Source organism: Python bivittatus, unplaced genomic scaffold (assembly GCF_059951505.1).
Source record: "Python bivittatus isolate LINGU-HERP-01145 unplaced genomic scaffold, Pbiv_v1 ctg000850_np1212, whole genome shotgun sequence".
Classification (NCBI taxonomy): domain Eukaryota; kingdom Metazoa; phylum Chordata; class Lepidosauria; order Squamata; family Pythonidae; genus Python; species Python bivittatus.
Window position 1 is genome coordinate 38,270,048 of NW_028277112.1, and position 12,121 is coordinate 38,282,168.

The window sequence follows — 12,121 nt, forward strand, 5'->3', positions numbered from 1 at the left end:
AAGACATTATTCAGTGTCTTGCTCTCTGGAGAAATAAAAGACAGGTTTTTGACCTTTAGGTGGTCAATTGCACTGTCATTTCCTCTTGGTCATCTTTTTGTAAGGTTTTGCATAATTCTTCAGTTTCTCTTCGTAAGGCTTACTTAAGATCTTCTTGCTGTTTCCTGTACCTGCTCCATTTTCATTCAGAATTTCAATCTCTGGTGCAACTGAGGGTAGTACTCTTTGAATTGGGATGGGCTACCAATTTTGAGCTAAGTGCCACATTCACTTTTATGTAGCATTTTTAGAGATACATTTAAAAAGAGGTTGGGGCCAAAAGGTGACAGTGTTTAGGCTTAGAGCAAAAAAGGGAAATTAAACATTAATAATCAAATACATAAATAAACACAACCAATATTCTCTTCTGGCAATGGCCAGATGCTTCTAGGAGGTCCATAAGAGTCGTGGGACAGGAGATTCTGATACATTATTTTCCTGCCCGTTGGCCAACATTTATTGTTGTAAAATAGATATTAATCTGCTATGAACCAGTTACATCTAGAATTCCCAAGATGTAAATTGCTGTTTACATCAGTAATATTCCAGTTTAATATTTTAGAGAGGAGGCCTAGTTATTCTGGGGATTATTTGTTGATTCTAATAATCAAGCATCATGCACCTCTTGTAAAAGAGAAAGTCGTTTTGTAGCTCTAAGGCTTCAAAGTTATTCATTTGTTTTTTAAGCCAAAACAGAAAGACAAATAAAGCACCAAAAAGCAATCTACTGATAAAGTTTGGTTCAGCTTCAATGACTTGGTATAGAGCAGGCCCCCACAACTCGCAGAGGGGAAAGGGTCACATTGCTACATTAAAAATAATTGTGGGCCACAAAGGGATAGTTGGCATGCTGATCAGTTGTTCAGAGGCTAGTGGAGAGGAGACAGCAATGGAGCTGGCAGTGTTGGTGAGACCTGGAAACACTAGAGGTGCTCCGCAGCATGTCTTTCAGGGTGGAGGTGGCTGTGACAAACTAGGCAGTGGCAGCAGGTCCTTTCTGGTGGTGGTGACATTTGGCAACAGTGGATTGGTTGAGTTTTCAAAAAATACCAGCAGGCTGCACAATGTCGCTTGGCAGGTTGCATATGGCCTGTGAGCCGTATGTTATGCAGGTCTGGTGTAGAGGAATATGTAGATAATCTCAAGAAGGAATGCTGGAACTGTTAAGGCAAGGAAGGGAGGAGGTATGAGAAAGAGACTCAGACTAGCCCTGCCTTGGTATAAGAAGGAGAAGAAGGAAACTCTGGCAGGCTTTCAAGATTCTGTTATTATGCCCTACAATAATACATTCCTGTATTCCTTGCACGGTCTGTTCCCTGACCTGGCCTACCTCAAAGAGCTGGCACTTGGAGATCTGCTTCCATTATGACAATGTTTACATTCATTTGGCAACTCTTCCAAATTTTAGAGAATAGGACTAGTGTAGAATGCAATGCCTCACCATCTAATTGAGGTAGGCTTGAAGAAAATACTCAGCCAGTCCATTGTTATCTATGCAAGTTGTTCATTTTTCTTGCTATCTTCTATAGGGCAAGCCTTGGTCAAGTGCTTCTTACAGTTCTGTGAACAACTGAAAACTACATCAACACAAGAAATGAGTTGGTCAGAAGCAAATATGTGTGGGGACATATACCAACATTAATTTGGTAGGTAGTTTAAAGTGGGTGAGTCTGATCCCTGAGTGACTTGCCAAAACTCACAGACCTTTTCCACCCTACTCTCTTGCATTTTGTTCATTCAATACACTGCATTCATACCATGGCAGGTCTTTGAGGTAGGCCCGGTCAGGAATAGACACCACAAGAATCACTAGAACTCTTCTTTATAGATATAGGTTATAATAACAGAATCTTGAAAGTCTGACAAAATTTCTCCTTCCCTTCTTCTTGTATCAAAGGAAGATAAGTGTGATTGGATGTATCTATGAGGAGGAGAGTGATGTGGGAGATCAAGGCTATCAGGAGAGAGGGGGTGCATTCCAGGAGGGGAAAGGAGACAAGAGACAGCACAGTTCTTAAGGGGAGTGTGGAAAACAAAAGAGGTTCAGGATAGCCATTCCCTAGAATCTCCCAGTGTATATCCACTAGTTGCTGTAGTATAGACTTAGTTTGGCAAGATTCTGTCTATAAGGTGTAAGCAAATAAAGGAACTATACTTGACTGGACTGTTTCACTGTTGTTCTTGGGTTGGGCCTGACATCAAGACAGGACAATTATGAGTTTCTTTCTCACACTTTCCTGTTTTCTTAGGCTAACTATATGTTTCACTAACTATCGCCACATATTTTCTCCAAGGTCATTTCTGAACTCTTCCACACCCTCCCCTGCTTGTACACAGCTATTTCTCTCTCAGGCATTCAATACTTGACTGCAGTGAGAAATGTACAGCAAGGAAGGAGCCCTGAGGAAGTATCATTTAAAGATTTTCCCAGCACCTTGATCTGACTGCTGTCCATTCAGCTGGTTTTGTTCTTCCCACATCTTTTTTGACAGGAGTCAAAAAATAGAGAATTGAACCCTGTGGAATCCTTTCTTCAAGGGTCTCTTGGACTGTGAAGTTGTGGATTCCTGTTGAAGAAAAGGGCAGGGTAAAGGTTGCAGAAGATGAAATAGTTGTGGTTCTATATTGTGATTTGTTTTATGCTGGAGGTAAATGTTAGGCCATGGATAATTGTCTATTTTTTTCTAAAATATTTCCATCAGATGTATTCTGTTGCAAAGTACAGTGGTAGATGAGGTATGAAGCAATATCCTCAGCTTTATAAAGGAAAATTTGGAAGGAAATGGAGTGATGTAGTTGCCCTGCTGAGTGATGACAGAATGGAGGAAATCCTGTTTGGAATATTGGGTGATGAGAGCGTTACAGAAGATAATGCAGTTTACTACTGTGCGAGGAAACATTTAAAGTCTGAAACTGCCAAAGAATTGGTAAGATTTATAATCTATGACAGAATGAAACTGTTCTTAGTGGAAATTGAGATTTTAGCTCAGATCATGACATTGTTATATTTCCTGCCTTTTCTCCAGAAACTCAAGATGGTGTTTTACTAATTAGGTCTAAATCAGTGTTTTTCAACCTCAGTGACTTTAAGATGTGTGAATTTCAACTCCATGATGGCTGGGGAATTCTGGGCGTTGAAGTCCACACTTCTTAAAGCTGCTGAGGTTGAGTAACACTGGTAAATCACAGATCTCAGTCTGGTGAGAACTCGGATTTAGTAGAGACTAGTCCAGGCTAGTCACAACAAAAAGTCATCATAAAACAAGTTCTAGACTTCAAGTTATAGAAAATTATTCTAACCTGTAAGTATTCTTAGGGGAATCAAATTTCCAGAAAAATCAATAGTTAAAGATTGAGTTACTGGTAACTCATAAACATCATGCTTACAACCCTTCTAAGGTCTTATTCATATCGCCTAGTTCTCTTGGCACCAGTATGGTCCACCAAGCATATTGGGAAGGGAGGAAGGGAGGAATGTCATTGCTCTCTCCTCATCTCTCTTGCATTGCAAATATGATTTCTGGGCACGCTTTCCTGATGCAGTTTGAAAATACTGTTTCCCCCTTATGTTGCCTCAAGGGGTCCTGTCAATTTTGAATTTTACTTCTTTACAGCCTACCCCAGCTGCTCATTGGCTACTTAAGAGAGGAAAAAACATCCCTCAACTCCTTTTCAAAGTGTTTCTTCAAAAATCCCTTATTCTGCCCTTGTTACTACTTTACCTCAATGGCGGAGTAGTAGGAATACTTATTTCACACACAGAACATCTCTGCTTTGACACTCAGCAGAAACAACTTCAAAAACTCCTTTTCCTCCTCGTCCTTTCTCTGACCTCCCAATTTGCCAAGGGCTTTTTAAAAGAGAAATCCAGGGGTGCACAGTTTCACTGTTTCACATGAGGTTAAAAAGATTTGCTGTCTTACTTGAGATAAACGCTTACCTCATAGCTGTCATTGTGCTACCATACAGTATATGTTCATTTTAATGCTTTTACTTTATCTAAATATAAATTCAGTGTGTGTGTGTTTGCAGCTACAAGGAAATTGTCCAATGAGAAGTGGAGGTTGTCTGCAGTCTGGACTGAATATGTTTTCATGATGCTGCGCAAAGGACTCAGTCTGGACAGGTTAAATTACCATGAGTGGAGGACAGGAGCCACTTAAAAATGCAGTATGGATATGCCCTAGTCCTGGGCTGAGCTTAGGCTACTGCTGGGTTGCAGATGGTGCAGTGGCCACTAGATATAATGGTTAGCTGCAATATAAACTTTATTGAATAAGCAATCCTGGACAATTAATAACACTAGCAGTAGTAGTAATGCTAGGTACAGGGAGTCAGGAAAATAACCTTGACAGAAATATGCAAAAGCTGTTAAGATGAGCAAAGAGGTTTAAAACATTCCTTAAGTCCAGGGAAACAAGGTAGTACTTGGAACAAAATAGTCCTGGTAAACAAGATAGTATTTCATTCACTGGGTTATAGGAAGGGGGGAGATAAAGCACAATCAGGCTTGCAAAATTCTGTTACTGTACCCAATCACAATGAAGAATAGCTCTCCTCTTCCTGTGTAGACTGTTTCCAGATCTGGTCTACCTTGAAGGTCTAATACTAGCTATAATAGTAGTACTACACTAATAGCAACAGTAACATGTGGAAAATGTTCCTAACTTGACAAAAATCTCACATGTATCTGAAGGCAGTGTTGTGACTTAGTCATTAATGCTGCCATGAATCCTGATAGTGGACAGCTGCTTCTCCAGTAATAACCCCAAGTGGAGTAGTTGTAGTGGCTAAGGTCATGTTACATTCATACAGCAATGTGTGGAAAGCAATAGAGAACCATTGCACTCTGTATTCCCAAGAAAATCACCAGTAGCTGAAATGCATTCATGATCATCCATCTCTGGTAAGAGTTGGCACCAAGAAAGGAAGACTGGTGATGGCCACAGTACATAAAGAAATATTGACAGTAGAGAAGTATTACCGTAACCAAATATTCCTTTGCACTTCTTAAAGGTGGAATTCAACTCATGTTACATCACCTAGAAGAAAACAGATTTTTGTAAGGTTTTATCTACTAATGGCCTGAGGGGGAAAAGAGTGATTGTGACAGATAGCTACAGGCCATTACTGAAGAGCTTTGGCAATTGGTTTGGTCCTTCATGGGCCTAATGAGGTGGCCTTTGTGAATCGTTTCAGGTAGAAAGCTACCAAAGCTTAGTATAGAAGCACCGTTGGGTTCTCTAAATTACATGAAGCCTTGTTGAATGGTCTCTCAGTTTAAAAAATCAAATTTATTTCAGATGTAGTGGTGCCTTTTCAGTTGTGGCATTTACACCATAGAAGTAATTGTTCTAGAAGACATAATTGACTGGTTTTAATGGATTTAGAGAAAAAGTGCTTAATTTTTTTAATGATTTCCATGCATCATTCAGTGTGCCTTAAAATTATAATACTTTATAGTATAAACATTACATTCTGTAAAAATATAAACATATAAACCAGACTAAAATATGAATGATCCCCAGATAATCCCTACCTTTAAATAAAACATTAGGAGGTAAAATTCTGCTGGAATAAAAATATCTTCAGTTTTAAGCAATAGACAGGCAGTGTTGAAAATTATTGTGGAAATTAAAATTTCCACTTTAGTTTTCCTTAGCATACTTCCAGTTGTTCCCTATATCTAGATCAGCACACACATGCTAGCCATTCAGCTCAGGTAGCAAAAAATATAGCTTGATTTTTACTTATTAAATGTCAGCTTACATCAAAAACATTTAACTGACAAAACAGGTCAAAAGGCAGGCAAAAGCCAAAAGAGAGAGGGAGACATGAATTTACAACAATTTACATTAAGCAACAATTTACATTAGTTATATATCAATATCAATAACTGTATATCAAAAGGCACAGAACTTTCCAGAGCCACTGGAAACAGAACTGTGGGTAATTAGCTTGGACAGTCCCCAAGGGAGTGGCCTTTGGTTGTTCTGACTTAAATCCTTTTTTGTACATAACAGCAGGAGAATAGAGATGAAAGATGGATTCCAGGTGATCCTTCCTTTATTCTGCACCATGAAGGAAACAATTTGGTGGATGGGATGATGTATCCAGCAGAAACAAGGGGTGATCTGAACTTCCTTGCACAAATGCCATAGTATTAGTAGAACTTTCTTTCCTGTCACCATGAATTGCACCTCAACTTGACATGAAACACAGAGACTAATTTTCTTTATGTTTCTAGGTAGCAGGCAAGTTGCTATGGGGGATCCACTCCATCTGGTACCCCAAATCCAAGCCATGTTATTAGGCCTCTAGTGTTCATGTCTTTTATTCTGGGTTTTCATCATCATCATATTTATTTCAGTCATTGACCAATAAAAATACATACAATAAAACAGACAACAATATTACCCCTTTCATCAATAACTATTAGCAACCATTTGCAGGCGAAGCTTACACATTATGTAGCAAAATTTTGCAACTTTTAAAAAAATGGATTTATCTTGATTATTTAACAAATAATACAAATAAAAATTATTGGAATGCCCGGGGAATTTAAATAAAAGAGGGGTAATCAGCTGAAAGCGAATGTCCCTATAAAACTGACAATACAAGAGAATGTGAACTGTGGTTTCAATGGCACCCATACCACAGGGGCAGTATCGAATATCATAAGGGTTTTAAAACAAGAATGCAATATGTACTGTTTGTATTGTATATAACTGTATGTAAGTGCATGCAACTTTATTTTTTTTAAAAAGCATTGTAAGCTTTTTATAATTTTTGGTACGTTAGACTGAAAAATATACCTTGGAGAAAGAAACATGTATGGCAGAAAATTTTTTAGAAAGGAAAACCAACCCTAACCCTAATAGTCACTGCTTTTGAAATTGATACTTTCTATTATTTCAGTGGAACTTGTGATTATTCAGTCTTATCTATTATGTCCTCAGCATAGTTACAACTCAATTGTTACTCTGTGATTACTGTACATCATAATGCAGTTTCGTACATTCCAAAATTAGAATTAAAATTCATGAATTCAGATTTGCCTGTGTTACATCTTATTCTCTTCGTGCATGAATTGTAGAAATATGGGAATTCCTGCTAAGCAATATAAATGCCTTAGAATGTTTTCTTTGAACATGCAGAGAACATTTCACATTTGACCTTGTAGTACTTCCAAATAGTTAATTGAATATCTGCAGAGTGCATATATCATCAGTATTAACATGGGGAAAACAAAAGGAACCTGAATTTCTATTATTGCTTCCCAGAGAAATACTACCACAGTAAAGAAGTAGATTCGTAGACTAAATTGTGAGAGCTTGGCTGCCTGAAAGACAAGGGAAAAGAAATGTTTTCCAAAATATTGTCTGCATTGCAGAAATATATAGTCAGTCAGTCAGTCAGTCAGTCTGTGTCTGTCTGTCTGTCTGTCTGTCTACCTACCTACCTACCTACCTATCTATCTATCTATCTATCTATCTATCTATCTATCTATCTATCTATCTATCTATCTATCTATCTATCTATCTAGTTAGGAAACAAGATAAAACAGAAATTTATGCATTATTTTTGCTAAGGAGTACAATTTTTGAGGAGGAGGAAGCCAAACTGGGCAATATGACACAAGTAGGGGTTTTTTTTCCATATAAAGATTGGACCTTGATGGGATGGTGCTACTAGTTGCTGAGAAAAGAACTGAGTGGGATTACAGAAACCTGTTTTGATTACTTGGTTTATGAAGAATTATAAAATAAATGCAGCAATGTCTTTATTTTCTAATCAGATAAAGACAAATTAACAGGGGAGAATTGATTCTTTTTGTATAATCATAAAGACTGAAAATGCCCTTCGCAAGTTTTGTTATGAAAATACCACTTTCAATTTTTTGTTTAGATTGTAATAAAACTGTTAAGTAAATATAAAATACATTTGCATGAGTAAATATTTACTTTGCATTCATTTGTGTGTGCATTTCACTTATGTAATGGCAGAAACAAAGGCGCTTAGGGATGAACTAGGTATGGGCAGTGGGAGTGGTTTGAGAAGGGAAGTTGAAGTTGCTGAAAAATAAATTATCTTCCAAACAGTTATTATAATTTTTGAAAACTTGAATGAATTTCACTATCCTAGAAACTTGGCAGCATAAATGCTAATGTGAAGAATTCCAGAATAGATGAGATATGATTGGTACTAAATCTTTGAGTGGATTTTGTTATGCTAAAGTGATTTTGTGTATAGACATCATAACAGAAGAATTAGTTCTTACTTTATGTAAGTGTACAGAGTTGGCTGATTTCCTTGCTACCATATTTTGTGTAATTTATTGAGAGATGTTATAAAGAATATTAGATATTGGTATATACTGGCAAAAGATATGCCTAATGTCTCTGGAAAAAGCTGTTAACTGGATATGGCTATAGTCTGCAGAAAGAGATGCTGGCCGGTTCTGACCGGATAATCAATTTATTAGAACATTTCCATTATTCTCATAACATTTTATATTGGTATAGTGAATCAAAGAATAACTAAGGTTGATGTTTTACAAAAATGGTATTCTTTGATGTCTACCTGTACTTGTCCTTGCCCACTTTTTAACAACTGCATTATTTCACAAATATATTTTGATCAAGTAACAACATATACTTGAACATACTGATTTCTAATTTTATATCTTTTTCATAGAGAATGAGATATTGATAATCAACTTTTGAAGTCTTCACAGATAGCAAAAGGTGTGCATGAAGCTGCAGATGAAGTACAGTGGGCAGACGTATTTCTTTTCCATCTTTTTTACAGAGAATTTAAAATAGTTAGGGATGGATATGCTTTTTTTCTTTAGATATATCACAGAAGTTCTTTCAACATCTCCACTACATCTTGCACCATTAATCATTATACTTAATGTTTTCTTTTGAATCTTTTTAGTTTGTTGCAAGGCAAGTCTGCTTTGTCCATCTGTTGTAATATTTTATGATTTGGCTTGTCCACATAGGCTTCCTCTTCTTAGCTTAATTCATTTAAATCACATATTTGCCAAGTAACTCTACTGCAGCATACAAAAATGTTTATGGGTGTGGGTGTACATCAGAGGGAGTGGACTCTGAATTATCTCTATAAGACAGTAAGTACCCAGGCATATGTAAAATCAGGAACAACTCTTATCTTTCTCTAACTCCTGCTCAGAAGAAGTTATTGAAGAGTTTGATGGTGAATAAAAAGATAAATAATTTAAGAAAGAGAAAAGGCTTGATAATAAAGCCCAAGGTAGTTGAACAAAAGCCTGGAGGAGGAATATTGAAAGGTAGTTATACAAAAATAAGCAAGGAATATTGGGAAGAAATAAGTATCTGTTTAATCAGATAACAAAAATTAAAATAGCTGGAACATTCCAGTGTTCCAGCCAACCTATCTGGATCAATGTTTCATACATTTATTGACCACCCCTTACAGAACTGACCATATTCTGTGGTCATTCTGTTATACCATTTCTAGTCTCATATGTACCAAGTAGCAGGGGTGGCCTGCTACTATCCAATAGTATATATATATATATATATATATATATATATATATATATATATATATATTTATGTGTTATATGTTTCAGGAAATAACATATGTCTGCATTCCTTGACTACTTAAAACTGTCTTTTGTTTTAGAGTCGCAATAAACATTTGGATAAAGTACATGTAGTCCTTGGAAAGAAATCCTGTGATTTGGATTCACTTATTTCTGCTTTAGCTTATGCCTACTATCTTGAAAAGGTAAATATTTTGCATGTCATTATGTTTCAGTCATTATAACTCCGTTATCATATAAATATTAGTCATTTATCTGACAGCAAAACTGATTTAATGACTGTGAACCATTGCAAGGCTATTTGTTTTAATCTCTAATGATTGTTTAATAACTATAGCACAGCTATCCAAGAAATATTTTATGTATGTAATTTGTCTAAATCTAGAATTCTCATCTTACTATCCCGTGTACTTTTTCTATAAATTGTCTTTTATACTTAAAATATTTGCTGCATAGAGATTTGTTTTGCTTGCCCACACATATCTACTAAGTAAAGTTGCATAGTTTTCAGTGGATGCAGGCAGTTTGTTCTTTCTTCGCTTTCCATTAACTATATCACTGAGAAGAAATTTATTCTACCAAAACTGATTTCCCAAGGACTGGCATAGTGTCCTCTTTTGGGCCTTGCCCATACATATATCTATGAGCCAGATCGCTAGGGTTTGTCCAATAAATCATGTTTAAAATAAACCATGATTTACTGTGATATGTCTATTCTGTGCAGCTGTAAAACTGTATTTATTGTTGGAGAAAAAATCTTCAACTACTATATTATAGACATGAACACTGGGTGCTTCAATGTGCATGTATCAAAATAAACTTAGACTGTTTTCATTCATGAAAATGCTTGCATAATACCTCTTCCACCTCATCTATTTCTGGGCTTGAAAAAAAATGTCACCTGTAAAGTTGCAGTGAAAAATTTCTCAAGGAAATAAATATTTTTCATGGAAGTGCAAACTTCTGATTCAGGATTGTGGTGTCAGTTTATAATGAAATTGTAATCATCACTATCGGAGTGCTTTCTAATTTCCAGGAATTCTCTTGATGTAGGTCAGTCCACCTAACATCGTATGTTTGCCAGTACTGAATATATCAAGAAGAGAAATCTGCTACCACACAGAAACTAGATTTATTTTGGAGGAGCTGAATATCCCAGAGTCTCTCCACATCTTCCGTGATGAAATAAATTTGTATCAGCTGAACAGTGAAGGGAAATTGTTTCTTACACTGGTGAACAGCAGTACACTGACAAGGTACCATCCTGAATTCCTGATTATTATTACTAGCAAACCTAGCTTGAACAGATTCATCTAGAGCTACCTCTAGTTAAATCCTCTTTCCTTCTAGTTTATCTTATTCTTCGATAAAGTATTGACTACTTTTCTGAAGTGTTTACATCAGACAATGTGACTAATATTCATAAAATTTTATAGTATTAAAAGGATAATGTTAGGGAACACAACACTCATAATTATTACTACATACATTTAGGCAGTTCATGTTTGGAGTTGAAGATAATTTACTTAAGCCTGATTCACTGATGACTAGCTATAGAGTCCTGTCTCTGTGCAAGGAACATATTAGACATTCTTTAAGTGATGCATGACATCTTGTGAACCACATGTCTTTTTATGTTTCTAGAGCTCCTAATTGCAAGGTGTATTTATATGCCATCATTAGCTCAGTTCAGGGGATCATTTTTGACTGTGTAAAAGGGCAGCAGAAATGCAACTAGTCCCACCCTTCAACAATGATGCCCATGTCAGCAGTGTCCCATAGCTTCTGACTGTTGTAGTCTTAACAGAGCTGCTTTTCATCAGCATAAAGTTTCCTCAACAGAAAAACAGATTTTATCCAACAAGAGTCCTGTGTGATTAAGTCATTCCTAAAACAATCACAGCTTGGCTGGGGAATGTTGTTAGCAATACAATGTCAAGAGAATGGAAGTAGCCCAGTATATTTCTGTTGGGCATATGAAACCAATAATAGCATGAAGAGACCAAGTACTAACCTGAAGGAACTGTTAACATACTGCAGTATGTACATTTCTTATTTAAAAGCAATAGTGCTTAACTATATTTAGATGAATCCAATATTACATTAAGAGCCAGTTTGGTGTAGTGGTTAAGGTACCGGGCTAGAAACTAGGAGACCATGAGTTCTAGTCCAGCAGAATATACAGAAATGAAATAATGAGCAGCATTTAACTTTTTTTTTTATAGTGAAGATAAAAATTTAGAATCAGCTGTTGTCAAAGTCATCATCCCTGAAGAGCAAAATGATGGCAACCTGGAGTTGTTAGAATCTGCTTCCAGTCTTGTAGCAAAAGAGCTTCTCCAAAAGGCACCAGAGTTAATCACTCAGCAACTGGCTCATCTCCTCAGAGGTGAGAGATTGTTCTTTATATTAAATACTGAAAGGTTTAATGGAGTGTTTCTGAATCCACTCATGCAGTGAGACTGTGATCCATTCTTTGGTTAACAA

At 36.5% G+C, this 12,121-nt stretch overlaps 1 protein-coding gene across 8 annotated transcripts in view; it reads left to right on the plus strand.

Moving 5' to 3' along the window:
- PRUNE2 (prune homolog 2 with BCH domain) overlaps window positions 1–12,121 on the plus strand; it is a 141,860-nt gene that overhangs the window by 10,535 nt on the left and 119,204 nt on the right. For all 8 annotated transcript variants that reach the window (XM_088130341.1, XM_088130340.1, XM_088130344.1 and 5 more), the window contains exons 2-4: window positions 9,715–9,819; window positions 10,688–10,890; window positions 11,860–12,023. In XM_088130341.1, the coding sequence (XP_087986467.1) occupies window positions 9,715–9,819; window positions 10,688–10,890; window positions 11,860–12,023 (472 nt within the window). The remainder of the gene's footprint in view (window positions 1–9,714; window positions 9,820–10,687; window positions 10,891–11,859; window positions 12,024–12,121) is intronic.